This window comes from Paramacrobiotus metropolitanus, unplaced genomic scaffold, assembly GCF_019649055.1.
Source record: "Paramacrobiotus metropolitanus isolate TYO unplaced genomic scaffold, Prichtersi_v1.0 Parri_scaffold0000029, whole genome shotgun sequence".
NCBI lineage: Eukaryota > Metazoa > Tardigrada > Eutardigrada > Parachela > Macrobiotidae > Paramacrobiotus > Paramacrobiotus metropolitanus.
This window is the reverse complement of record NW_026570249.1, coordinates 141408-168456: the sequence shown is the minus strand read 5'-3', so window position 1 is coordinate 168456 and position 27049 is coordinate 141408. Positions and strand designations below refer to the sequence as shown.

At 42.2% G+C, this 27049-nt stretch overlaps 6 protein-coding genes and 1 long non-coding RNA gene across 7 annotated transcripts; 5 read left to right on the top strand and 2 right to left on the bottom strand.

The window, feature by feature from the left end:
- The first annotated feature begins 416 nt into the window (after positions 1–416).
- Positions 417–2968, top strand: LOC129588311 (uncharacterized). Its single transcript, XR_008690463.1, has 4 exons — positions 417–566; positions 650–2059; positions 2125–2325; positions 2517–2968. It is a non-coding gene; the product is annotated as an uncharacterized LOC129588311 (long non-coding RNA).
- Positions 2969–7781: 4813 nt separating this feature from the next.
- LOC129588412 (uncharacterized) lies at positions 7782–9245 on the bottom strand. Its single transcript, XM_055482610.1, has 2 exons — positions 8898–9245; positions 7782–8526 (listed from the first exon to the last, which is right to left on the bottom strand). The coding sequence occupies exons 1-2, from the start codon at positions 8928–8930 to the stop codon at positions 8080–8082; spliced, it is 480 nt and encodes a 159-aa protein (XP_055338585.1). The 5' UTR covers positions 8931–9245; the 3' UTR covers positions 7782–8079.
- Positions 9246–10152: 907 nt separating this feature from the next.
- Positions 10153–12228, top strand: LOC129588429 (spore coat protein SP96-like). The gene is made up of 4 exons (XM_055482632.1): positions 10153–10391; positions 10450–11065; positions 11288–11685; positions 11851–12228. Exons 1-4 carry the CDS (start codon positions 10308–10310, stop codon positions 12064–12066), a joined length of 1314 nt encoding a protein of 437 aa, XP_055338607.1. The 5' UTR covers positions 10153–10307; the 3' UTR covers positions 12067–12228.
- Positions 12229–13084: 856 nt separating this feature from the next.
- On the top strand, positions 13085–15390 carry LOC129588414 (mucin-19-like). The gene is made up of 2 exons (XM_055482612.1): positions 13085–13281; positions 13365–15390. Exons 1-2 carry the CDS (start codon positions 13201–13203, stop codon positions 15258–15260), a joined length of 1977 nt encoding a protein of 658 aa, XP_055338587.1. The 5' UTR covers positions 13085–13200; the 3' UTR covers positions 15261–15390.
- Positions 15391–15493: 103 nt separating this feature from the next.
- Positions 15494–17392, bottom strand: LOC129588427 (mucin-2-like). Its single transcript, XM_055482630.1, has 4 exons — positions 17182–17392; positions 16878–17084; positions 16340–16703; positions 15494–16161 (listed from the first exon to the last, which is right to left on the bottom strand). Exons 1-4 carry the CDS (start codon positions 17260–17262, stop codon positions 15641–15643), a joined length of 1173 nt encoding a protein of 390 aa, XP_055338605.1. The 5' UTR covers positions 17263–17392; the 3' UTR covers positions 15494–15640.
- Positions 17393–22390: 4998 nt separating this feature from the next.
- Positions 22391–23896, top strand: LOC129588274 (uncharacterized). The gene is made up of 4 exons (XM_055482442.1): positions 22391–22587; positions 22643–22827; positions 23037–23606; positions 23891–23896. The coding sequence occupies exons 1-4, from the start codon at positions 22524–22526 to the stop codon at positions 23894–23896; spliced, it is 825 nt and encodes a 274-aa protein (XP_055338417.1). The 5' UTR covers positions 22391–22523.
- Positions 23897–24537: 641 nt separating this feature from the next.
- On the top strand, positions 24538–26405 carry LOC129588358 (uncharacterized). The gene is made up of 3 exons (XM_055482543.1): positions 24538–24657; positions 24721–24905; positions 25216–26405. Exons 1-3 carry the CDS (start codon positions 24594–24596, stop codon positions 25906–25908), a joined length of 942 nt encoding a protein of 313 aa, XP_055338518.1. The 5' UTR covers positions 24538–24593; the 3' UTR covers positions 25909–26405.
- The last annotated feature ends 644 nt before the right edge of the window (positions 26406–27049 follow it).

Sequence of the window (27049 nt, the reverse complement as noted above, 5' to 3'; positions counted from 1 at the left end):
ACGAAATGACGGAGACCGAAAGAAATTTCAAGAGAGGCGAGTTCAAACGACCGAAATCACCGCCGAGAGAAACGTATCAGTCGGGCTTGGCAAGGTCAGCCGACAGGAATGAAAGGTCACATGTGTACGAAAGGTCGTCCGATCATCCTCGACAAAGGTTATGGAAACATGAAAGGTCATGCGTTTATGAAAGGTCATCCGATCATTCTCGAAAAAGGTCACGAGAATTGGAACGGTCACGCGTCTGCGAAAGGTCATCCCATCATCCTCGAGAAAGGTCACGGGACTTAAAAAGTATGGACGGTTGATGCATGAAAAGCATTTGATCCGTATTCATCGCAGACGTGACCGAAATCGTCACAGTGCTACTAGCAGCCGGAGCGAAGGAGACGAGCTGCAAGAGAGGGAAAGGAACCTCGAGATCGAACGTCTGATCGTAATGAAAAAGAAAGACGACGTTTCGATCGGAACCGCGACAATGGTTCAAATGATCAGTGATGACCTTTAGGGCATCGCTGATGTGCTAGTTACGGCCATCAGTCGGCAGCACGAGAATGGTGATAAAGGTACAGTATCAGGGCGAAGGAGACATAACTTGTTGAACTGTCATATCGTTTGTGTTTCTATTGGTTTCAGAGTTTTGTTGCAGAGGATCAAGGCGATCCGAAATATGGGGAGTTACGGAGGTCATCCGGCCCTCGAAGCAGGAAGAGTAACGGCGCTAACCGGCCTTCCTCATTACATTTAAAACGTCACTTTTAGAGTGTAGTTGCGGCCTACTGAGTCGGCACACTCTTGCGGAATGACAGAAGCCACAAGGGTGAAAAAGAGAAAGAGTTCAAGAAAATAGGAGTAAAACTTTCAGATGTTGAGGTTACGGCGATAACCGGCCTCAGAAGAAAGAGGAGTTACGGCGTTAACCGGCCCTCGAACCTGGTAAGGAAAAGAAGTGCGCGTCAATTTGCACTACACGGAAAAGAAAAGGATGTGCGACCGAAGAAAATGAAAAAGAATGATGACCTTTACAAGGGAGGCAAGCAGAATTGCTTGAAAGCTGAAAATTGGCTAAGTTCCTCCATGACCTTTAATATTGAACTCATGATGAAGAAATGTATGACCTTTTGGGATCGCCACGGCCCAAATGAGTCGCATATCAAAGAGAAAGGGATGACCTTTGAGAACTTCACTGCTCAACGAGTCATCAATCCAAGTTAAAAAGAATGACCTTACCAGGGAGGAAGCATTAAGCTTGTCTTTCAAGACGTCCCTCCACGTCCAAGAGGAAGAATCTCATTTTGCAGAAGTCGTACTTGATACGCATTTATTCCAAAGATGAAGAAGCAGTATTCAGAAGTCGTACTTGATACGCACCTATTCCTTAAAGCGGATCTCATTTGTGATGAAAAAGATTGCTCAAAAAGAGCGGAATGGACCAAAAGCGGATTACGGTTGACAGGACCCAGTGACCTTTAGGAGTCGGAGGATCCTAGTCGTTTTGATAATGAATTCTGTTGATATTTTTACTGTTTTTACTTTTGTTTCGAGATCTCTTTATTCACACATGTAATTGGAATTTGTGATGTTAAAGGGAGATTAAATCTCGATGTTTTATTAAACACACAGACGAGCCGTCAAGGATCCCAAGGAATTGGATGTGGATTTGCTTCGACGGAGCTCAGCCTCCCTCCCAGAGGCATGTGAGCGCAGGCGTACATGCGTACACCCTCGCTTGGCAGTCTGTTGTGTGTTCATTGCGCGCCCGCCTTACGCGTGGCGAAAGCATGGTGTTCTGCGCGCACCCGCACTGTGTGGCGGCTACGTGCGCATTTTCCTCGCTTGCTGCAGTCAGCAATGCGAAGTTGTCGAAGAGGAAATTCTATCGAATTTAGTCTTGTCATAAATTCCTAGCAGTCACGCCATTTCTCGCTTTCTATAGCGTAGGCGCTTTTATAGCATTGCTAGGCTTTTTGGTAGGCAGAATTCCGTCAATTCTGTTCCTACGCGTGAACCTTCACCAGGTCCACGCTCATAAACTTATTCCATAATAACAGTGCAGGCAGTAAGTTAATTTGTAATTTTTGTGGAGTTATTTTGTTTTATTTGTATATGATCAACTTTTTTTAGGCGTGGAAAATTGTGGATTTTCTGAATGACATTGATGACATCGATGCAGTCCATGAGGAGGTTGTCTGTAGAACCTACTCAGGAAAGCAACAGCTCCAAGGAGTTATTCATAAATTTCGACGAGAAATCGAAGAAAACAAGCAAAACCTGTCGCTATCGGCTTGCGGTTTTTTCCTGGTCGACAAGGAACACATTATGCATGTACGAATTTTGAACTGCTTGCAACTGTTATGGCACAGTAATTTGCAATGCTGAAATTTAATAGTGTAAATTAACCACCGGTATAGTCCGGAGTGAAGAATAGAATTTGGTACTGCGACACCATCGATCGTCGAATGTAGAAAAAGGAGGCTACGCAGAAAAAGGAGTATGCTATAAGCTTTGATTTGCAGCTGACCGGAATTTACATCACTTGTGCACTGTTCTTCTATCAGCGACGGGATGAACAAAAAGATGTCTTAGTTCTGCAGAAAATTTTAACTTCGGAAGTTATCGGCAAAATCAACCGGATAGAACAATTTTTCAGCAACTGGAGCTCGGGTGCACTTCCCTGATCCCGAAAGGTTATGATAACGATTATTAGAGCATTTCTAGCTTCTGCAGTATTTTATGCTAGGCTTGTGTTTTAATTTTTGGCTGAATCAACATTTCTCTTTGGAATGCGCTGTTTTTCTCTTGTTTTTTTCTCTGTACGCACTGTCACAAAATTATGGCAGCTGCCAGCTGGTGTGAATATCATCTCGTTTAAAGCTGGAAAAATATATTGCTATAATGTTAAATTGAATGCATTACACTGCTATAATTAAAGCACAACTCGCGGTTCCAAGTCCTGCATTTTTTCTTTCTAAAAATACAGGATCAAATTAAGCCATGTACGGAAAAGAACGTACACATGCAATACGCACTAACCATAGCTGGTTTTCCAAACACTGAAAATGTACCACCAGACCCGGATAAAATTTCCGGACGGGGTCCTAAAAAAACTGACGTCCTATTCATATGTACGGAAGGTTCACCACAACTGCCCCGGTGGTTCCCCGCATGTCGGTTCCTCAAAAACGATCCACCAGCGCCGGTCTGTATGAGTGTACCGGGTCCAAATTTACGATCAGTTGCAAGTTCAGTGCCGGACGGAAACCGACCCATGAAAGCCTCAAAGCGGTAATTAAGCGCGCCTTTGCATCGGCCGGAACTGAAACTGAGCTGGAACCTCCCGGAATCTCCCGTACAGATGGCAAATGACCGGACGGAATAACGATTTCCCCGTTGGAAAGAGGAAAGGCGCTGGCCTGGGATGTAACCTGCCGCAGCACCATGGCCTTGTCATACATCGCAGCCACATCCACTCGAGCCGGAGCGGCAGCAGCGCTAGCCGAGCGGAGCAAGACCGAGAAATACCGCAAAATCACCCAGGATTACTGGTTCGGACCACTGGCTTTCGAGACCTACGGAACATTCGGACCAGAAACCACCCAGCTGCTAAACGTGCTAGGAAAGATGATCCAGCAGCAGTCAGGCGAACCGCGAGCACTAGAGTTTCTGCGTCAACGGATCAGCATCGAAATACAGCGGGGAAACACAGCATCTATAATGGGAACAGCACCACCGGCGGCGAATTTAGACGAAATATTCTCTGTTATTCGCCCGCTTGTGTTTGTAGATGTTGTGTAACTCGCTTGTGTTTTAATTTCTCACGATTTCTGTAGAAAGTGTGAAAAATTTTGTTGCTACTAACGCGAATAAATAAGTAGTGTCTGCAATACGCATTAAAACGCATACGTGGCTATTTTTATTGTAATGGGTTACAGGAGGATCCAGATGCACGATATTACTGAAGTACGAATTTATATCTTCTTTAGTGTGTGCGGGATGATGGTTAGTGTGCTGTTCGGAGCCAAATTTTAATCGACGACTGCCTTTGGAAAGCTGTAGAATAAAGCTATTAAACTGACACCGATAATGCTGACCTTGACATTTCGGCGTCCCTGTTTTTGCATTAACTTGTTGCAACAAAAGGGAGTACAGGAAGCGGACAGTATCAACAGATCCTGTTTCACTTTAACTGCTAAAATGGATCGAAAACCGCTTGTGTTAGCTCTTCACTTCCAGAACCTTTATTATCGTTAGTGCAATCAGTTGAACCAGTTCATGTTTTACACTGTAAGAGAAATAATCTAAAAATTAAACATGACCAGGAATTACAAAATAAAAGCGATCTTACATGATAAAAGGGCAAACTGAATTGACTATTAATTAATAACAGAAGTCACCCATCAAAAGCACTGTATTAGTTATGATATTGTTACCAAATACATATATAATTAATTGCTGGATAGCTGTTTTGAAATTAATTTTAAGTAAATTGCTGGTGATATGCACAAGCGCGGCGTATTTATTATGAAGATTGAATTGCATCTTAAGGAACATAATAATTTTTTTTTCTTGGCCTTATTTACAGGATGCACACTAAACTGAATGTTGCGCACTCTCGTTTCAAATGTTACAATTCTTCTACAGCACAGCGCACAGAGTGTTAACAATACGGTAACTTACAGTATGCCGGTTGGGCCTGCGATAAGTTTGCGTCTGACATCATCCATATTCTCAGCTGTTTTCTTGTTTATTTAACAATAAAGTATGCTTGACTTGAAATCGCTAACGAGTAGGGGTGCACGGCCAGATTCAATACCTGTCAGTCTCGCCCATGCGGTGAACCAAAAAAGGCATTTTTCTTACATAAGATTGATATGTCCTGTAATGGGATTACGAATTTCATGTACAAATATTAAATGACGTTATCTTAGTAGAATTAAATATGGAAACATACCCGGACTATCTGATCTCAGCAAAAATATATTTGATCCGGTTTTATCGTTCTTGCTGTGCCGGTCGGCAGCTCCAGAACATTAATGATGCAATACTGCACGGTAACACGAACCCGAATTTTCATATAAAAACCGAGTGTTTTAAGAAGGTTGCCGTACTTTGAGGATCGCAGTTCACTGTAATGCATAATAGCGTTCTTTAAACCATTGCCGGTTATTTTCACACTTGTCTTTAACCGTTGCAGTAACAGTTTATTGCGCAGTAAACTCTGCGAAGACTTTATTTACTATACCTTGGTTAGCATTAATCACTCGGCAAACGAAGATGAAATTCCTTATCCTGTCGTTATTATTCATCGGTATGTAATGCAGTAATTTCAGTATTAGTGCTGCTACTATTTGCGTAATGTAAAATTTCACAAATTTTAGCACAGCCATTGTAGATTTTAATGCAACGCACTTTTTAAATCCATGCACCTTTAATTGATTGCAACTAACTACTGATTTATTTATTCATTTGCTGTAGGTATCTGCGGTACCGCCATGGCTCAGTGGTTCTACAATAACAACTACTACAACCGATACCCTTACTACAACAACTACTACCAGCGCCCCTATTACAATAATAATTACTACGGCGGATACAATAATGGCAATAACCGCTATTTGTGCAACGGCATCCTGTACAACTATCCTAATTCCAACTGCGTGTACCCTTATTACGGATAGAAGCCTGTTCAGTTTTTTGACAGTCGGGACAGCAAAGGAGTCACCCCGTGATGCACGCTTTGCCTGATTCAGTGATTCCGCTTCCAAATAATTTTTACCTACACTTTTTGTGTTATCAATGTCAAATAAGGGTGCAGAAAAAGAAACGTTCTGATATAAAATAACAGCGTACGAATATATTTCTGATGATGTACGGTTTACGCACTTTTTGTTGAGCAATTTAATAGGGACGAGGTAATAAGCAGTAGCACCATACGACCCCCTCAAAACTGAATAAACTATAAAAGCTGCGTCTTGGTCGGAAATATTCACTTACGAAAGTTGTTAATCAACGGAGCTGGTTCTTTCTAGCAAATTGTAAAAACTCCATTGTAACAGCGATATACATGTACAGTGACATGTACAACCAACAAATAAACTTCTGCAATTAAAGAACTCGTGCAAAATATATACTGTCGTAAACCAGGCACATTTTATTGCTTGCTTGCATACCGTATATGGCACATATTAAGCAAACTCATCGTCAATAGCTTTACTTCTTCTGTTTTGAAGATACAATGCAGCATTTTTGAAGCCGTTGAATTGTCGACACTCGCGGTACCAGAGGTCTTTTCTCCAATTTCCGCACACGGAAGGTCTTTTCATCCCGTTCCGCAAATTTAAACGGCTTTACCACCGTTAACGGGCGCTTTTTTATACCTGCCATCCGCCATTCTTCATTCTTATGGAGCAGTTTAAAATTCGGGATGTTCACACGAATTCTGGGAACCACGTCCAAAAATTCCATACGCTGCAGTTCACAAAGCGCATTTACCCGTGCAAAGCATTCATCCCTCTTGGTCATTTTGAAAGCATTCGGCAAAGTGACCTTTTTTCGCTGTTTAAGCACATCCACTTCCGGTTGAATTTGTTCTTTTTTCGTTGCCGGGACCCAGTATGGATCGTCGCCATAGAGACCGCATTTTACCGGTTTCTTTTTTAGAAAGTCATCAGCATCCATGGCATTGAAAATTGCCGGTCTTTTCGGCGATCGTTTTAACTGCAACTGTTTGACAAAACGTGTCGGTGTTAGCGCGCGAGACGACTCTGATGGATTGACGCCGGTAGGAGCGAGGTTCCGCTGACGCACGGATGAGTCAACGCCGCACGTGCGTTGTTTGCGTACGCAATACGCTTTTTTGGCATGGTATTCCTGTGACTCATTTAACGTCTGCAAAAGTCTGTGGCGCTGGAATGTGAACAAAATGGACCGGCTGATGTGAATGTGGTCGGGTAAAGGTTCGTCGAGACGACATTTGTAGCGTTCACACGGTGGCACAAGATTACTCGGCAGCGGATAGCCGCTATCGGGATCCACAGGTCGGACGGATTGTGACAAGCTGAATGGAGTGTTTTTGACGGATCCATTGTTACAAGTCATAATGCCGTCACTGACAGTATTGTCCAAATGGTAATTTAGAAATTTGTTAGTTTGACTCTTGTGCGGATCCGAAATCTATCGTCATTTGTTTGTTGGAGGCGCAAATAAAGCTGCATTTTCACACCAGCAAACAATTTTACTCAAAATAACAGTTTCCCATACAGTCCTAAATACTTAAAAAAAAATGCACAGCAAGTAATTATAAGTAGTTGCTAATTAGTACTAAACTTAACGTGACCAATACAGTATTGCTGAAATATAGTAAACTTACGTGAGTAGGTTAACATTCTTGATAGTACAGTCCTTAATACCTAATACTTACCGGCTTAGCAACAGTTTCTTCATACAAATTTCTTACAACAGTACTTATTCAGCTGTTGCCTCAAAAGCAATAACGAACTTGAAGTGGCTAAGTACGAGCAAAATAAGCAAAGTTTGAATAAAAAGCAAAATTAAGCTCGTATTTCATCAAAATTTGAATCGTAAAAACTATTTGCGCAGTGGATAAAGAAAACTGATTTTTAATTGGTACAGTAACTACGCTGCAAGACTTTTGCAGTATTATTACCTAGAGTATATTTTGTCCCATCTTCGATCAGGTTTACAAACGATAAAATTAGAGCTACTGTATATGTGATAATCGTTAGCCTAGCCGGTCTTTCAAAATCATTTTAATTCTTCATTTTATTAACTTTCAGTCCGGAACATCGTCTACTGGCAATGACATGAAAATTAATAAAAGCTTGTCTATGCAGTAACAGCAAATTTGTGCGCATTAACCAACTTGCAAATTAGTCGATCAGCGTTATCACATCATGATTGCGCACTATTCGGTCCACACGTTGCGCTCATAATTAGACCAGTGCGAATACGCGTACACGAGGAATAATACGAGAATAATCGTATTAATGTCATCACAATAATTCCTCGCCAATGCATTAATGGCTCAAATTCACTTGAAAGACTAGCAAAAATAACGAGCTATGTCGCTCCAAAACTGTAGACAATCCATTTGCACAATGTCACTGCATATCCCAGGCCTTTGCGTGTGCTGGCCATACAGCCGACCACCTGTTGCTGTTCGGCGCTGTCATCAAAAACATCATCCATAAGGTCAATACTGATGTTGACTTCCGGTTGAGTAAATACATGCGGCTGGCCGTCTTCGCTGTAGGGATGCATACTGCTGCAGACGCTCAGATTGCGGAGTGATAGACGCGGCGGACGCATGTAATTAGCTAAATCAGTCAGCAGGGGAAATGGCGTCACGGGAGGCGAGGAGGACGGTGAGGTGAGAGAGCTCTTGAACAACGGCGATGTGGTGCAGTTGACCAGCGGAGGCGGTTTACGGAAATCGGGTTTCACCGTAATACTCTTAACGAATACATTGTCCACATCGTGTAACCCACTTGGCTCCAGGTTTTGGCTCTGAATAACAAATACCGAGTCAGAACTTCCAGTTTTCTGTAGGAAATGTTTCTCATATACCGGTATTAATACACGCGATTACGATACGGTTGAAAGTAGCTGAATATAGTTTACTTCGTATTAACGACTGGCAAAATTTTAGTTAGCCGAAATTAGGGGTCATATGTATGGCCAAAGTAGCGAACGTAAAATTACTGTAATTAATTTTTTTATTTACTGTAATTTGTTTTATTACTTTAATTATTTTTTTGTGAAATTTCTGTGAGGAAACGTGTATACAAGTAAACGAATGAATGAATTGCAATTTTGTACATTCGCACAGCTCCGAGTAAACCTAACACTTGAATATATAATTATTTACAAGTTAGTACCTGGTCACTTGCAAGGACTGCGGCTGACAGCATTTTCACGGTATATCACCAGTATTCCCTTTAACAACTGTGAATAATCCGTCAAGTAGAAGTGCGTTGAAAGCTAAATAACGGAGTAGTACAATACTTAATTAAGGACGAGGGAGGTTTTTTAATGTAGAGCTATAGTTTTTCGATTTCAAGTCCTATATTTTCAAGTCAAAATATAAGTCCGCTAAAATTATTGACTGGAAATAAGTTCACATCCGCACGTCACACAAATTAATGATAAGTACAGCAGAATTCGTCGACCGTTTACTGCACAATACGTATAACAGTTGACTACTTCACGCTTTTTCATGCACACTGCAAATGTAATCAAACCCACCAGCGACTGACGGCTGGGAAGATAGTTATAATCAGCATAAAGGGGCTAAACAAACAGGAAGATAGCAACATTGTTTATTTCACATTATCTTTATTACTCCAGGTGTTTGTGCTACATTTCACTGCGTAGTTGTTATCAGCCAATATCCGCCTGTAATTACAGTACTCGCACAGCATATGACCACAAATGCATTTAAAGTCACTTCCAGTACTGGACAAAACTGGCACACTCATACCGTGTTAATATTCAAGCGCTATAAGAACCGGGCGTTTTGTACCGAAAACGATCGCTTACGTTAACGAGCCCGATAAGGTCAGTATTAATCAGAATGCGAAAACATTATGATCGTTGTGCTTCCGGAAATATGGGCATAAATTTGCGGCGTTTTTAATGTGCTGTGACTGGTCGGAAATTTCTGCCGACATTACGGGAATATGTTTATATTTTGACGGCGCAAATGGGTTACCGGGTAGTGTTGCTTTTAATTACGAAAGAGTCATATACTTAAAAGACTAAGCGTAAAAATAGCAATTGGACAATCGAAGTGGCCGCATAAGTTTCGACGTAAAAGTTGGTTTATGCGGCTTTGAAAAATTTGTACTGGCTCGACAAATGTCACATAATAAAATAACATAAGAAACACAGTTTATGTACGAGTGTTCCAGACATGTCATAATCAACAAAGCGCGCTTGCATCATTCGGCCATGAATAAGGATTGTATGGTCAGAAAAGCATGGTTATTGTTTAATATTTATAGGGAATCATGAAATATCTGCCAAAAATAATCCTAAATAAGCACCCCTGCATCAATGTGAGTTATGCTTAGTAAAGTATAAAATGTGTGCCACATTAAAATATTGGTCGGGTTTACACAGTTAGACATATTAGCGAAAACTACGCGTGGATTATAAGACACATCGCTGCTTTTTGGTCTTGAAGTAGAACCAAAATTTATCTATCCCACAAAGTTGTAAACCTCATCCAAAACATTGAGCTTCTGGCATTAAAGTTGTTCAAGCTTCAAAGTTGTTAATCTTAGGAAATGGTGCATCTGTATCATGACCTTTTTGTGAATATTCTGAGTTCCGTTATTATAGTTATTTCTTTGAGCGTTCCACAAGTCTATGTAAGAATCCTGCTCAGTATATTGAAATCAACTTGTTGCACACCCTGCTTAATTACAGGGTTTCGGCCAGTCCAAAGAAAGCGGACATTTCCGTAGTAAACGGCAGACCTTCACACAAACCACCTACACCTTCACGCCCACCTCCTGTGCCGCCGGGGCATCAGTGGGGACAGTGACAGCCACACCCCCCGCCGGTGCCACGCTCATCTACCTCATCTCCTCCCAACCGACGGCGGGACAGTTTGCCATTAATCCCACCACCGGCGCCATATCCTTCGTAAGTGCCGTGACAACCAACGGCGCTCCAGTAACGATTCAGGTGACCGCCACAGCCACCCCGGCAGCCGGTACCGTGCCCACCGCTACCGTTACGATTAACTTGGTCAGCTGCGGGGGACCGACATTCACTCAAACTACGTATAATTTTGCTCCGACCACCTGCACGGTGGGCACGGCCATCGGATCGGTATCGGCTTCGGCGGGTGGCGCCGCTGTACAGTATGGAACGCTGAATAGCCAGGTGGCGGTTAGTTCCACTACTGGAGCGCTGACCTTTACAACCGCACCGACGACCAACACGCCCATCATCGCTCTGATAACGGCGACAACGGCAGCAACTGGGGTGGCGACTTCGACGGCGACGGTTACCATTACGCCGGCCTGTACACTAGCCGGTATGTTTATTCGAACTTATGAAGGGCACATATACTTATATTTCAGGAATTTATATTACAGAATTCATATTACAAGGGATTAATTTTAAGTTTACATGCACCATATAGGAATTATAGCAGTTGTGCTATTATATATAGCAATTTATATTTATGTTTTATGTATTATATGCTTATGTAAAAGTTTGTATTACAGAAATTTATTTTGGACTGGTTAATTCATAGGTGGCACCTTTAGCCAGAATTCATATACTTTTACCGTGACGAACTGTGCAATTGGCTCAACGGTCGGGACGGTTACCGCCAGTTTCGCACCCGGCACAACGGTGACATATTTTATGTCCGGTGGGAATGGATTATACCAAATTGGCCAGACCACCGGTGTGATAACCACAGCGGCGGCCTTACCGGTTGGCACGACAAACTTTAACGTAGCGGCTGTTGGTTCGAATGGACAAAGCGCACAAGCACCTGTGTCCATTAGCGCCACCTGTACCGGTACCGCAGGGGCTACTACCCTCGCCACGACTACCGTCGCCGGCTCTCCCGTATTTTCGGCATCGTCATACTCGTTCAATATTCCGTGCAATGTTGTCGGGTGGCAATTTGTTGGTCTCCTCCAGGTAACAGCGAATGTGCTGGATATGTAATTTAAATATTAGCGCTGAATTTATTAAACTGATTATGGCGACTCTGACGGTCAACCGCTGCGCAAATGATTACTCGCTAAAAAACTGTTTGTCAGCAATTAAATCTTTAGCGCTTATTTGTGCTTTTACTGTTTGTAGGCGGCTAATTCCGACAAAGATCCCCTGAATTACAGTCTACAGCAAGATGTTATTGGACGATTTTTTGTTGATCCAAGTTCTGGCGAACTGAAAACAATGGGACCTTTGGCACAAGCGGGAACATTCAGTTTGATTGGACGAGCTTCGGATCCTTGGGGCTTTATGACAACTGTTCCGATTACGGTTACCGTTGGCGGTGCGGCATGCACATCTTGACATCTTTTTTCAAGTACTGCGCTCGCTCCATTAATTTTTCATCCGGAAAGGACTGATTATACAGATAATTTTGTGTATCTTTTCTTGCTACTCGAACACAAATTCCAGACAAATACAAATATTTGTTTTAGATTTTGTCTTTTGTATGTATTTCCAGTAAGCTAGGTGCTTGTAGAATGATGTTATTCGTACAAACTCTGAAAAATAGAAAAGGTGAACGATATAACAATCGAAGTTCAATACTTGTGTAAAACATGGTAGACAAACAAAAAAGGGTATACAGTAATCTAATTATAATATCATCTATAATTATATGCTGCAATACCCGATTAACCATAGGTTAACACAAAACTATAGCGAGTATCATAAGAAAATCCGCGACACTGCTTTGATGTTAGTATGCTAGTACCAAGCATGAGCATACACTACATCTTCCCCACGGATGACAATGCTGGGAACGGGCATACGTAGGGCATCCATCAGACATTAAGTAGTGCATGTATCGCTCCAGCATTTGCAATAAAGAAAAACATTTGACAAGTATTTGCGTACTAGCTAGCTGTGTTGTAGAATGCAGATGAGGAATTTTCGGTATTTGGCCAGACGCTGCATGCGAAGCACAACAGGTAAACAAGGTCGTGTATGCTGCATTGTATTCCACAAACAGAGATGACGATACACAGCTGTTTAGTGTTGACTTCGGCATAAACACACTTGTTATATGCGTCAATAGACTCGTATTGGCAGAAAACGGAAATGATCACTTGTGAATTAGCCAAACCCAAAAAGAATTGTTCCCATAGTTGAAAACAAATACCGCGAACTCATCAAGACAAGCGCATAAACAAATCCTTAGATGATACTGCATTATGCCAAACTATACGCACTAATCTTCCAAGGCATCCGAAGATGCGTTTCTCCAGTATCAAAACCAACAAATGCCAAGTATGCTTAAAAATCTGCCATTTAAAAAGCAGCAGTGCTGCTCTAACTTTGTACAAACCGCATCGCAGAAAAAAGCATTAGTTCTTTCTCTGCACTGATTTTTTTAGAACAGAAAAAGTCGTCCCGTTTATTTGTCCCAGTTTAAAATAAAACCGTGTTATTTTTCTTCTTTGTGTACGATCACGCAAAATGCTGAAACTAACAAAATCCTCATTCATTTTTTATATTTACCTGGTATTCTTATATATAACGTTTGCAGGAGCAATTCAAGTAAGTTTTATATCATTTCTTGCTTATTGCTAGAAAAGTTTTTCATGTGATAATTTCAAATAAATCTGTCATATTTTTTACAGACTTCCATGCGGAAATTTCCCGCTAACCACAAGCATGCCCTGCAAAAACGCCAGACCGCCGGCTCCGCCCCCACATTCGGACAAGGTTCGTATTCGTTCACCGCGACCTCCTGCAACACCGGCACGAACGTCGGCACCGTGACGGCATCAGCCAACTCCGTACCCGGTCAAGTGGGCTACACCATCGATCCCCAATCTGTTCAGGGTTTCAACGCCATCATTGGTTACTTGACCGGCGTCGTAACCCTGGCCAACAACGCCCCGTCGACCTTCAGTTTCAACGTGCTGGCCAGTACTTCCGCCGGTACCACTTCCGTGCCGGTAACCGTGACATGTCCGGGTTCCACCAACGGTCTGGGGATCGTCTCGTGCCCTTTCAACAACGGGACGTGTACCAACACCGCGGTGACCACCACCATTTCGCCGTTGCTACTGAGCAGCGCGCTAACGTCGAGTCTAACCAATCCGTATTTATACAACCCGTTTGGAACGACTGGTTTAACCTATCCGTTCACGGGAACAACGGGACTAACGTATCCTTACACCGGCACTACTGGATTGACCTATCCGTATACTGGAACAACTGGATTGACCTATCCATATACCGGCACCACGGGTTTGAGCTATCCGTATGGCACGAGTACGTCGTCATGTCAGTCCACAACCGGCTTAACCGGATATCCATATACGGGAACGACTGGTTTAACTGGTTATCCATATACTGGATATCCATATACGGGAACCACTGGTTTAACCGGCTATCCGTATGGGTATCCATACACGGGAACCACCGGAACCACCCAGCAGACTTTCACCGTAACGAATTGTTACACACCCGGCAGTTATGTCGGACAAGTGTGCTACCCGGGTGCATCGGGTTATCTCATTAGCGGTAGCCAATTCACGATTAACGCCAACAGCGGGATTATCACCTTACTGACACCATTGACCACCACAACGGGAACCCTGACAGCCAACGTCCAAGCGTACCTGTCGACGGGTCAGTCGATTACACTCCCGGTTACCATTATCGCCAGCTGTTTCGGATCAACCGGCATCTATCCTTTTGGTACTACCACCGGAACGGGATTCCTACAACCATCCTATACCTTCACCGCGACCACTTGTACGGCGGGTACGGCCGTGGGAACCGTCCAGGCATACGGTGCTCTCGGTTATTACATCACCAATGGAAACACCCAGTTTACTATCTCCACGGCGGGAACTATTACCATGCTGACAGCGGTACCAGCAGGAACTTATACTCTCCTGGTAGCCAGTACCAGTACTACTGGCCTCGCCGGTACCACTGTGCCAGTGACCATTACCGTAACCTGCAGCGGAACAACAACGGGTGTGGCTACTTTCCCGCAGACATCATATACGCTGTCGACTAGTAGCTGCACAGCTGGGTCCTCCGTGGGATCAGTGACGGCCACCAATGCCAATAGTTATTCGATCACCAGTACCGGCTCCTTTGCCATTTCTACGGCGGGTGCCATAACATTATCGTCAGCCTTATCAGCCGGTACATATACAGGAACAGTAACCGCCACCGGCACGCTGGGGTCAGCGTCCGTTCCGGTGACGATTACCGTGACCTGCGGTGGGACTTCGACGGGAGGAACCGGTGCGCCGGTGTTTGCGCAACCGTTCTATGGATTTACGCTGTCAACGTGCGGGACATCGGCGGCGGTGGGGACCGTCACCGCCACCAATGCAGCATCGTATGCCATCAACTATGGAAGCGGCAATTTTGCTATTGATGCCAGTGGAAATATTACAGCCACCAGTGTTTCCGCGGGAGTGTATAGTCTGACCGTTGTGGCTACAAATAGTAGCGGTGTGCAGCAAGCGATACCGGTTACGGTGACTGTTACTTGTACTACTGGATAGTGCTAAAAGTTTGCTTATTTTTAAACAATGTCAAAAATTGTAATTTTCAGTATTGTACAAAAGTAGATATTGATTTTAATTGTGAGAAATTCCTGCATTGCTTTATGCCTTTTTCAATAAAGTGAACAATCCCTGGTAGCGGAACCGTTGAGTAAAACTCTAGCACAAGAAAATCTTTTATGAACTTTTTCAAATGTGAATGCACAGCTATAAGTTTTCTATACAGCGTACAATGTTTGTGAAAGTGACCGTTAGACTGCAAACAGTGTGCTTGTTACCTATATGTACAGACTAAGCACAATGCGAACAGAGGATAAATTTTGCAAAGTAAGTACATTTATCGAAAAGAGGGTTATTGCTCCTACTAATAAAAATATTAATTATCGTTTACGTCCAAACAGCCCAGGAGTAAATCCAGAATTCTGACAATTTGCAATGATTGTCACGGGTCTTTGGTTTGTCGTTGAGCCACCGCTGACAACTAAACTGTATGTGCCAGTATAAAGCTGCGAGGTCAGGGTAATCTGGCCGGAAGGCGATATGGAGAAGACTCCGTTCCCACCGGTAACTATAGTGTATCCTGATCCTGTACCGGATACTGTGCCGACCGTCGATCCCGATGTACACTGCGTTGTGGTGAAATTGTAGCTGTTCTGGCTAAAGGTCACAGTTCCTGTCGTTCCTGTAAGACCAGTGGTTCCAAACGGGAAACTGGTTCCAGTGGAGAAGGGATAAGTTGTTCCGGTGTACGGATAAGTTGTTCCAGTTGTGTAAGGGTATGTCGTTCCGGTGTACGGATAAGTTGTCCCTGTGGTGTATGGATAAGTTAACCCAGTAGAGTAGGGATAGGTTCCTGTTGTATACGGATATGCTGTTCCGGTGGTGTAGGGATAGGTTGTGCCTATAAAAAGCTTAGATGTTCGTATTTGTATGTATGTTTGTATCTACTAATTTTCAACGTGAACTACAGTTTTTTATAATACGTACGCGGAAAAATTATGTGAACACTGTAAAGTGCAGATTTTATATTTTTGTATGTGTTTATATATAAAAACATGGTGTCGGTTTGCATGACTGACCTGTATAGGGATAAGTTAATCCAGTGGTACCGGTGTACGGATACGTTCCCGTAGTGTAAGGATAAGTCGTTCCTGTTGTGTATGGATACGTTGTATAAGGAGAAATTCCAGTGGTATAAGGATAAGTCGTTCCCGTTGAATAAGGATATGTCGATCCATAAGGGTAGATACTACTGGTTCCTAGTCCCGTATAAGGGCATGTCGAAAAAAGAGTAGTAGTAGTGGTTGTCGTCGTCCCTGTGCAAGTCACCGTAACCGGTACGGCGATAGCCCCATACTGATTTGCTGCACGAAAATTAAAAGTAAATGTGCCGCTGGTGGGAGTGCACAGGTAAATCTGCCCGGTTGTTGGCTGGGCATAGACCTGTGATAGCAATAATATTAGGGTAGGCGTTTGCAAAGTACGAAGTAATTTGCAAGGCGAGTTACTGTATCACTAGCTGCAATATTGCAAACGGAAATTATTTTAATAGTGCAATATACGAATTTTAAATTATTTTTCTGTATGGACTGTATGTTCTAAAATATACAGTATTACATAATAGCTTCCGGTGCCACTGCCGCTGTCCACCGAATATGTAGCCGGAAATCCGTATAAGCTAGTCGAAGTAATCGTTCCCAGGATATTTCCGGATGTACAAGCGCCACTAAAAGTGTACGACGACTGCGGAAGTGTAGGGGCGAGATTGGTGGTTGTGTACGGATAGGATAAGAGCTGCCTTTTAGCCAGTTGATGAATTTGTTGCTAAACATACAAATCCCGATATAACTATGTTAGAGAAAAATAAAATTTGTTAAAGATTTTTATAAGTCTAGTATACAGTTCATGCAGAGTATCTTACCGCAGACTCATGACCAGAAACTACCAAAGCACTGATGCATGCTGAAAACAGTAATGAAACTGTCACATTTCTTAAACACATTTTGGCTACTTCTGTTGGCAAATATGATTTAGATTTAAAATTTATTATGCTTTATGGGTAAATATGATTAATAGTACTTAAAAATTAAAATATCATATATTATAGCGAAATTCAATTTTCAAACGGTTAAATTTGGTAATACATTTTTGTCCAAATTATGTAGTGAATTATTTATATACATTTCAGCAGCGTAAGTGAGAATTTTCTAAACAAGTTATCTGGATGGTATCAATTCTGGGTAATCGAGTAAATAAGCAATATATTTAACTGGTTTTTGTTTGATTTTGTGTGGTGTTACCGGGTCTAAACTCTTTGATGCTTTTATTTGATGATGCTCTTTGAATGCTCTTTGATTTTACTCCTAGGTGAATGCAAAAATTCTACATTTCTGGCATTTTGTATAGACCCAGCGAATAGCGGTTCTGGCAAAGGTTTGGTCGATTGTTAAACATAAAATTGCGCTAACAGTGCATATCTCAGTTTCAATGCCGAAAAATGCCGGATCGATGGATGGCACTATGTCCAAGCAAAACGTATTTGCTCCGTGACTCAGAACATGCAAACATGGGCGGAGATGCACCGCATAATTTTTTAGTTAGGACTCATAAACCAATAAACGTACGTACACTTAATGATGTAAATTGGTGAACAATTCTCAGCTCCTGCTTTTCCATCTGTTCAAAATTGAGAACTGCAGTTAATATCATGGTTTCATTTTGCTTTTTCCTGTTCGTGGGGCTGTTTTGATTTTTGTGCTGCTAATGTAAAATAAACAAGAACCCAGAAAAGATGACAAAAAAGGTAATTTTATTTTTCCACACAAGCATTTATACAAAAAAAGGTCTACACAAGAATTTATAATATTTCATACAACTAACATTACTACCGATCCCACATTTTATTGATTCAATCTGAAATGGTGCCCGGTACCTTCATTCCCATTTTCTGACTCCGTCGCTTCTTTTGCTTTGAAAACATGTACATGTAAAACAGATCTAGAGAGACGAAAAGAGGAAATGCAAAAGCTAATTTAATGCAGTATATAGTATATACGCTTAGCAAATAAGAAAATGAATTAACAAAAATCATGCTCTGTATGTACAAGCACAACTAACTGATTTAATTTTCTTTCTCTGGCAGAGTTTTTATCGCAATGTCGATGGCAAAAGTCGATGTTCCCTTCCCAAAACATAGGAAACGCTTCCGTTCTGAATAGCACAGGTAACCACGGTTCAGTATAAGCCAAATATAATGGTTGTATTTAATTTTATTTATTACTAGTAAGTATGGGCATCTTATAATGTATGCAGCATTTTAGTAGGCGGTAAATGAACCTACTCTATGAATAACGTTTAACATATGTACTCACGTTTTAACGTTCTGCAGGATAGTCCGTTTCTCCAATATCGGTGTTGGCCGGAGCCGGGGCCGGAGATTTGCTAATGCATCTATCGCCACCGTTGGTACTAATAGACGGATCGCAAACACACTTAAAATTCGAGCAGATGGACAGGGGATCCCGACAACGCTGCCCATTCCCAGCGCATGGACAGTTGAGCGCGGCATTGGAGGTCATTCCTCGACAACTAAGGATAAACGCTATCATTTTGTCTTCTTCGCTCTGCCTATGCGACACTGGAGCAGATGCCGGTGGGAGGTTATGCCGGGGACGCATCGCGTAGCCAAGACTGATCAACACGGAAACTAGGGTCACAACAGCAATACATTTAACCAAAGCCATTTTGCAAAGTTGCAGTGTTCGCGATGCGTATATCTGGAAGGAGCTTGACCAGATTATTGTCCCAGTGCAGGTTTAATGCGCATTCGATGCATGAACTGTCTTTATATTTATTTTCGCAGTAAAACGCCACAAAAGAAAGCTATTCGGATATTGGGTTCATGGTCAGCTGCACAGACATTAAAGAGACGTCCGTAAATGCCGAACGTGGACGCATTAATTACATTCATAATGACGGTGTAGCAGAGTTCTCGATCGTTCTGTATTACGTATATAAAAACTTAGGGCGGACGGGGCATTGTGTTTAGATATTATTAGCCATAGAATTATATATCGTGGCCTGTGCATTCTATTTTTTCACACACTTCCGTACCGTCCATTCACCATAACGGCGACCATTTGCGTGACAATTTTCCCAACTGACGTATAGTCAATGCGCTTCTCTCCTATAATATTGTCAAAGTACTTGTACTTTGTTCATAGTACAATACATACAGATGTTGCAACGTTAACAACCACACTAACCATAAGTTATTCTCAATATCTATATATGCCGTGCACGGCATATGTACAAGTACATATTAAATATATTAAAATCAAACCTAAACGTGCAGTCTTAGTCCATTAGAGAAGTTACAGAAATGTTCTTAGCTGTCAGTTTGGAACTGTAACGGAAATTCTTTGGCTTGCTGTAATTTCATTTCAAATTAATGACAGGTACGATGGGATCCTTAACTTTAGTGTAGAATACAATTAAAGGACAAACTTTGTAATTTATTCTTATTAATTTTACTGAACCAGTTCAAGGCAACAAATGCTAATTAGAGCTAACAATATTATAATTTATAACTGATAATAACCTATTGAACGATAACGACTAGTGGTGGTGTTACGACGGAGAACGCCGATCTGCTGAAAGTAAAATGCGGAAACATCATCTGTTCGCTCTGATTTTATCCAATATTGTTTTCGTCCAAATTTACGGAAAAAAACCGGCACGTGCCCGAGCTTACAGATACACAAGTGGACTTGCATTTACGCAGGCTAAGAAAAAATATTACAGGATCAAGCGCTGTCTGAAAAGAGTACATCATCGAACATATTTCCAGTGCCACAGTCGGAGGCAAGATTTTCATAACGTACTTCACAAAATAGTAAACATCGTACGGCAGCCAGCAAGCCGTCACGCATATGGACGTCAACGTCAGAATCAGAAACGGTCTGACAATGTCCCTGCGCGATCTTACGAATCGATTCGTCGTGCTGGCTCCCTGCGCTGGCACTTCCGGGTGCGTCGTATGATTTATTCCCGCTGGTATTGGTTTGCTCGATGTGGAATCTTGGGGCTGAATCTGGTTAGCATTCCGACTGAAGCGTTTTCGCAATAAATAGACATACAAACAAATTATACTGAACAGCGGCACGTAGCGGCTAATCGTATTTTCAATTCCCGTCCAGATTGGCATGGGTTCCCTGCTGCCCATCCAACCCAGACATTCATTAAACATGTACCGCGGATAGTGACGCAGAATATCCAGGAGAAATCCGGACAGTGTGACAGTGTGGATGTAGCCAATGACCGCCAGGCATAGACAGATGGCTGTCGTTTTGTCGTTATGTCGATTGCGATACGACACGGGGTAGCGAAAGGCCCAGAAGCGGTTCAACGATATCAAAACGTGAAGCATAACGGATAGAACACTGATTACTCGTGTGGCGTACAGATACAAAAAGCATGCGGAGGTACTCATTGGATAGCTTCCATGGACTTCAATTACCAGTGTCAGGGATCGGGATGCACATAAATAGATCATGTTCGAAATATACAAAGCTATTAAATAAATGCTGAACGGAGTTATGCGCGATGGTTTGACAGCGTATAATACCAGAACACCACTGTTTAATGCAATAGATCCGCCAAATACAAACAATTTAATTCCGAACAACGGTGTCCAGAGCGGGGATGTCTGATTACAAGGAAAGGTCATGTTGGTGCAGTTCAACGTCAGAGTAATGTTATTCATCACCAGTTTTAGCTTCGAAGCGCGAGTTATGATGTAGACGTAAATGAAAAAGAAAGAGCAAGAGTAAATTTCCGTGCTTCTTTATTTTTAACCGCGATTCTTGGTTTTTCCATGGGTTGATCACGTATAAAGTAAAAAGCATGAATCCTCATCAGCGCAATTAAATGATCATGTTACACTCGATGTGGATTCGTTAAAATGTTATTGTGGAATGCATATGTATCTATTCATCAACATAGGCCATGCGTAGCTAGAAACCCGCAATTGTGATGCAGAAGAGCGTTCTGGGACATGCCGACCGGAAAACGCCTGCGCAGTTTAAATGCCTGGTGCAGAAGCCGCGCGCCAATTAAAATCCTAGACTTTAGGGAAGCGGCCATAATCTGCAATATTTTCCGGTTTATCTGAGGTGAATAACGCCTTAAATATAAAAGCGTTTAAAGGCGCCCACCGAGAACTTAACAATCGAATTAGCCATTAGTGTAATCACCATAACAAATACACTGACGTGTATCCAAGCTCCAGTATCATGCAAGGCGCAGTATACCGTTCGTAAGGTTACGTCGCTAGTTTGGGAATTAGCTTCTGTAGTTTATCATCAAGCGCAGGAAGGAATTACCTTTCCTGGGATCAACATGCCCGCCCTTTTATTGTGGAATTTTGCAGATGCACAAACACAAGTAGGATGCCGGGAAAGTCCTTTAAAGTGCAACACGCAAGTTGAGAAATCCATGGTGTGAGTAATGATTTACCTGAAAGTTACTTTGTGATAATGCAAAAACGCGTGCAACATGTCATGTGTCGTTGTATCTAATCTGGCGACGTCATGGTTCTGCATACATGTTTGTGTTCTTTGACTTAGAAACTTAAAGTTTTGCCTTGTAGGAGTGAACTGAAACCCATGGCCTTAACGCTGGTTTCTTAAAGCTGCAGTATGAATGATAACGTTATTAACGTGCTATATATAAAGTATCTTGACGTATTATGAAAACCCATTTCTGCTTACACGTAAGTACAGGATATGGGTGTGTATTGAAGCGGTTTTTCATGATCACACTTTATGTAACCGGAAGACGAATGTGGTGACAACTTACAACCGGAGAATATTTACCGCCATTTTGGCGCTTTCCAGATTTGTGGGCCGGTGCGATATCATAATACAAGTTCGAAGGATGAACCCACTAGATTCAAAGCGTAGTCAGTGTTGTACTGTAACCAAACCGGAATTCTACAATATCTTTTTCGAGCAGATTGAGTAAACCGATAAATACTTCTGAGATTGTGCCACATGTAAAAGGTTGCCGGTCGTCGGTTGCTGCAGAGTTTTTTTTGGCAATGGGCAGTAGTTTTCGATAAATCAGTGGAACAAACTTAGGCACCGGCAACATAATTCTCTGCATGGTGAATCTTACTCATATTCGTGCAGTTGCAACTCGTTATTTTTTTAATATTTAGCGGGAATCCACAGTTTATCATCGTTAGAAGAATTTCGTTTAAAAATGGCTCATATTCTATTGCCATATTTTCTTTTATTTTGCGGAGCTTTCTTGTTGTCTTGCAGAGGTCAGTTACTTATATACCATATACACAAAAGTAACGAAATTATGATGCTTCGCAGCGCAAAGCAGTTTACCACGGTACGACGGAACACCGGTTAGTCAACGCGAGTGCGCCAGTCGCCCAAGAAATGCTTGCTGGAAAGGTCTTGATAACTGTCTCGAAGCCGGTATCGGGCAAATGATTTTCAGGAAAGTGCCGGGAACCGTGTGGACGTTAGAATGCTACAAAAATGTCACTGCCCGTGTAAGTGGAGTAAGCTGTAACTAGCAATTTAGCGGACACAGTCACACAGGTAACATTTGCATTTACAGTATACAGATATGTTAAAAGTGAGTCAAAATATATCAGCTTTACACAGCGGTCTGAGAAATGGACCGAATATGGCATAGTAAAGTACCGCTTTCTACTTTCTAGCAGTACATAGCTAGTCCAATACCGGCATTGGATTGTAGGATTTTTTGGACACTGCCAGTAGTATTGCCATCGTTAATCCACACCGAGCTGTTAAAGTGTTTGCAAACGGTGAAGACTCCTACCAGCTAACACAGCAGCTTGTCGACCCGATAAGAGCACAATTAATTGAGCTGCATTACTGGAGCTGCCGAGACAACACGGCCACAACCACGTTGGGGGCATTGCGATTGCCGAACTTGCTGTACTTGCAGTTTCATGGCTGCACCAGTTTAGTGATAAAACGAGACGATTTTCGCCACTTCAAGAATTTGAGAAATCTTGATTTCCACATGACGTCGATTGAATCGATTGAGCCGGAGACATTCAAGGATCTCCCGCAGCTGAGGTCACTCCAGCTAGAACACGACTACGTGAATCTTCTTGGTCGACTTCACGAAAATGATCACGATAACCAGTACGCTACTCCTCAGATCCAGGCGGCTATTCGTAAGATTCACTGTGCCTGCGATTATGCATGGCTGCGGAACTGGCTGAAAGCCAGTCCTTTTCTTCTGAGCGACCGCGACGAAGGGGAATTATACATTATCGGAAATCATCCCAGTGCACGAGTATACAGAAAGTCGATATTTCTTGCTGTAGACTGTGCCTCGAAAAACTTATCCTATTTTGCGGAGCGACATCGTGGATACAAAGAGGACAATTACACTTCTTGTTAAAAAGGAGTTTTAAGACAGACATATTATATCTAGCAGAATGGCTATGGAAAACGACCATATATGCCTCAGTACCGGCATCACTGCAGATTCTGGCATGCGTTTCTGAGATAGATCGATACTGGTGTATTGTACTGCGTTTAAAATAAACGTTCGCGTCATCTTTACGTTTGCGGCAGATCTGAATACGACCTGCTAATACATAAATACAGCATTTACATGAAAAACGATATTTAAGTTACCTTGGTTGAGCACAGGTTAGCTCAATATTCCTCCCTATATATGCTACTGGTAGCAGTCATTCAGCGCTGCGCTAATCCGTTTTAGCTTTGCTAAATTTATACGTAACAGTTTTTATGTTACCGACCAAAAGTGTTTGAAAGAAGAAAATAGTGAGGTTTGATCGCCGTGATGTGATGTTGGTCACTTTCGTAACGGACGAAATCGGTCACTGCATTGATCCTGAAATTAGATCACCTCGGCTTCGCTCCAGTTGATAATTCATAATTACTCTGGAGTCTGGACACACATGTGCATGGGCGTACTTACATGCTAGTACTTACATACACGTTGTGTATACGCAATATCGTAATTAAAATGTTGAATCTAGATTCAACAGGCTTGTAATTAAAAAGAAAAATACAGCATCCTTATTGAAAAGATTGTGCTTATACAGAGTACTCTACTGTAGTGCAAACTTCTGTTACCGTCGATTACTGTACTCTAGTTTTTGGCATCTTGCCACATCTTTTGATAAATCAGCTAAATAAGCAGAGTTGCCGGCAACAGAGTTGTCTGCCTGATTCTTATTCGTGCAGTCTGTTATTTGAGGATTAGCGTAAAGCACAGCTCATAAAATTTTTAGAGCATCCTTGTTAAAAAATGGTGCATAAAACACTTGCTTTTTTTGTTGCACTGTACGGAATTTCTTGGGTGACCTGTAGAGGTTAGTTTATATGGAAATAACGAAATCATCCAGCTCTAAAGCTTTTGACAATTGCAATTGTAGGGGATGATAATTTCCCACGGTACGACGGAACACAGGTTAGTCAACGCGAGTGCGCCAGTCGTCCAAGAAACACTTGTTGGAAAGGTCTTGATAACTGCCTCGAAGCCAGTATCGGACAAATGATTTTCAGGAGAGTGCCGGGAACCATATCAACTTTAGAATGCTACAACAACGTCACGGCTCGGGTAAGCACAAACATACTCTGGTAGGGATTCGTTACCGGCAGCTCAAACAACTAGTACGAGTACTGTTAGTAGCTAATACGAGTGTACTGTTAGTACACTCGTACTTCTACATGTATTTACTTTGTATTTGAAAAATTCATTAATAGATCTGCATAGTATACCGAAGTACAAGCTGAGTTACATTACGGTTAAATGAAATAATAATTATATTTTGATGAGATTGATACACCGAACTGGGAGAATTAAGTTGAGCTAAGACACAGTAGAGATAACAGTAGCAGTAGAATAAAATACCGATGATGGATTTTAGGATTTTTTGGACAGTGCCAGTAGCATTGCCATCAGTAATCCCAACCGAGCTGTCCGATTGTTTGCCCCCGGCGGCGATTCCTTCCAGCTAACACACCAACTTGTCGACCCAATTAGAACGCAACTAATTGAGCTGTATTTTTGGCATTGTCGGGACAATTCGGCCACATCCACGGTTGGGGCACTGCGACTGCCAAATTTGCTGTACTTGCAATTTTCTGGTTGCACCAGGTTGGTGATAAAACGAGACGATTTCCGCCACTTCAAGAATTTGAGAAATCTTGATTTTTACCTAACCACCATTGAGTCGATTGAACCGGAGACATTCAAAGATCTCCCACAACTAAGGTCACTTCAGCTAGAGAACAGGTATGCGAGTTTCCTTTTGCGACTCGGCGAAGCAGATTTCACTAGCGAGTATGCAACTCCGGAAATCCGGTCGACCATTCGTAAACTTCATTGTGCCTGCGATTATGCATGGTTACGGAACTGGCTGGATGCCAACCCTTATCTGCTGAGCGATCGCGACGAAGGGGAGTTGTACGTCATCGGAAACCATGCCAGTGCAAGCGTTTCCAGAAGGGCGATGTTTCTGGCTGTAGACTGTGCCTCGAAAAATTTATCTATTTTCCAGCGATACCTTGAATACGAGACAGATTTTCACCACAAGTTTGCAATTAACACTTCGTGCTAAATGCATGCAGAATCTTTAAGGGGATCACTAGTAGTAGAAAGCGGGTTTGGGAAAACGGGTATGGTTTGAAAACGATGGCCGGATATGTGTTTTCACAACTTTAACTGAACGCAGAGAAGATTTAGCTGCACAATGGTGTGACGCGATCCTCTCTGCGTTCAGTCAAATTGTTAAAACACATACCTGGCCATCGTTTTCAAAGTGAAATTCAAACCATTCCCGTTTCCCCAAACCCGCTTTCTACTGCTAGTGTTCCCCTTAAAACGTGATGTCCGGCAGAGTTACCATCACTCAAGGTAAAGATATACAGTATGTAAAGTAAGCACAAGCCTGAGTGCCCGAGTGCAGCCTGTTTTCACAAGTTACTTTTCATAAGGTTCATAAGAATCTATGTAGTAGATCTATGCCGCGTCTGGTCCTTTCTAGCGGAACGTTTGTTCTTCCCTGCTACTCCTTGCTGCGCAAAAGGAATTGGCTTTTGTGAAATCTATATCTGCGGCGGCACAATAATTAATATTTTAAATTTGAATTTGCAGCCGATGCGCATTTGATTATACGGTGGCCATGAGGCAATACAGCAGCGCAGAGAAACTGTTATGCGTTTATGCCTATGGGCTGTAACGCTCGTATGAAAATCTTCAGAAATTAGCCAACTGCTAAATTTAATTCAAGCTTATCTTTGCCTACGTTATACTGCCTTCTAACTGCGTCACTGAGAATAGAATTTATGAGCAAAGCAAACTATTTGTAGTGTCCTGCTTGTAAACATTTGCCAGATTATAAGTGCAATCATGGAAGAAGAAATGCAGTGCCGACTTATGTCTCCATTCCGCTCTTTTTATTAAGAAATGTCTTTATGTTCGTCCACGATGGATGACTAGAAATTTGGTCGTCAACATAAACGGTTCTTCTGAACAAAGAATTAGCGCTGTAGAGATTCGACGGATGCTCTCCAGAATTGTACACCCAATCATTCGTCTTGTAGTCCTCCATATAGCTAGGACATACGGAGATTCTTTGTGACAAGCAAGGGAACCAAGGTTCACCTTATATACGTTGCGGATTAATTCTCGGCTGGCAATGCAGTCGAATCCATCCCGGAGATGGGAAGAAGCTCTGCAGATTAACCAACGTTACAATT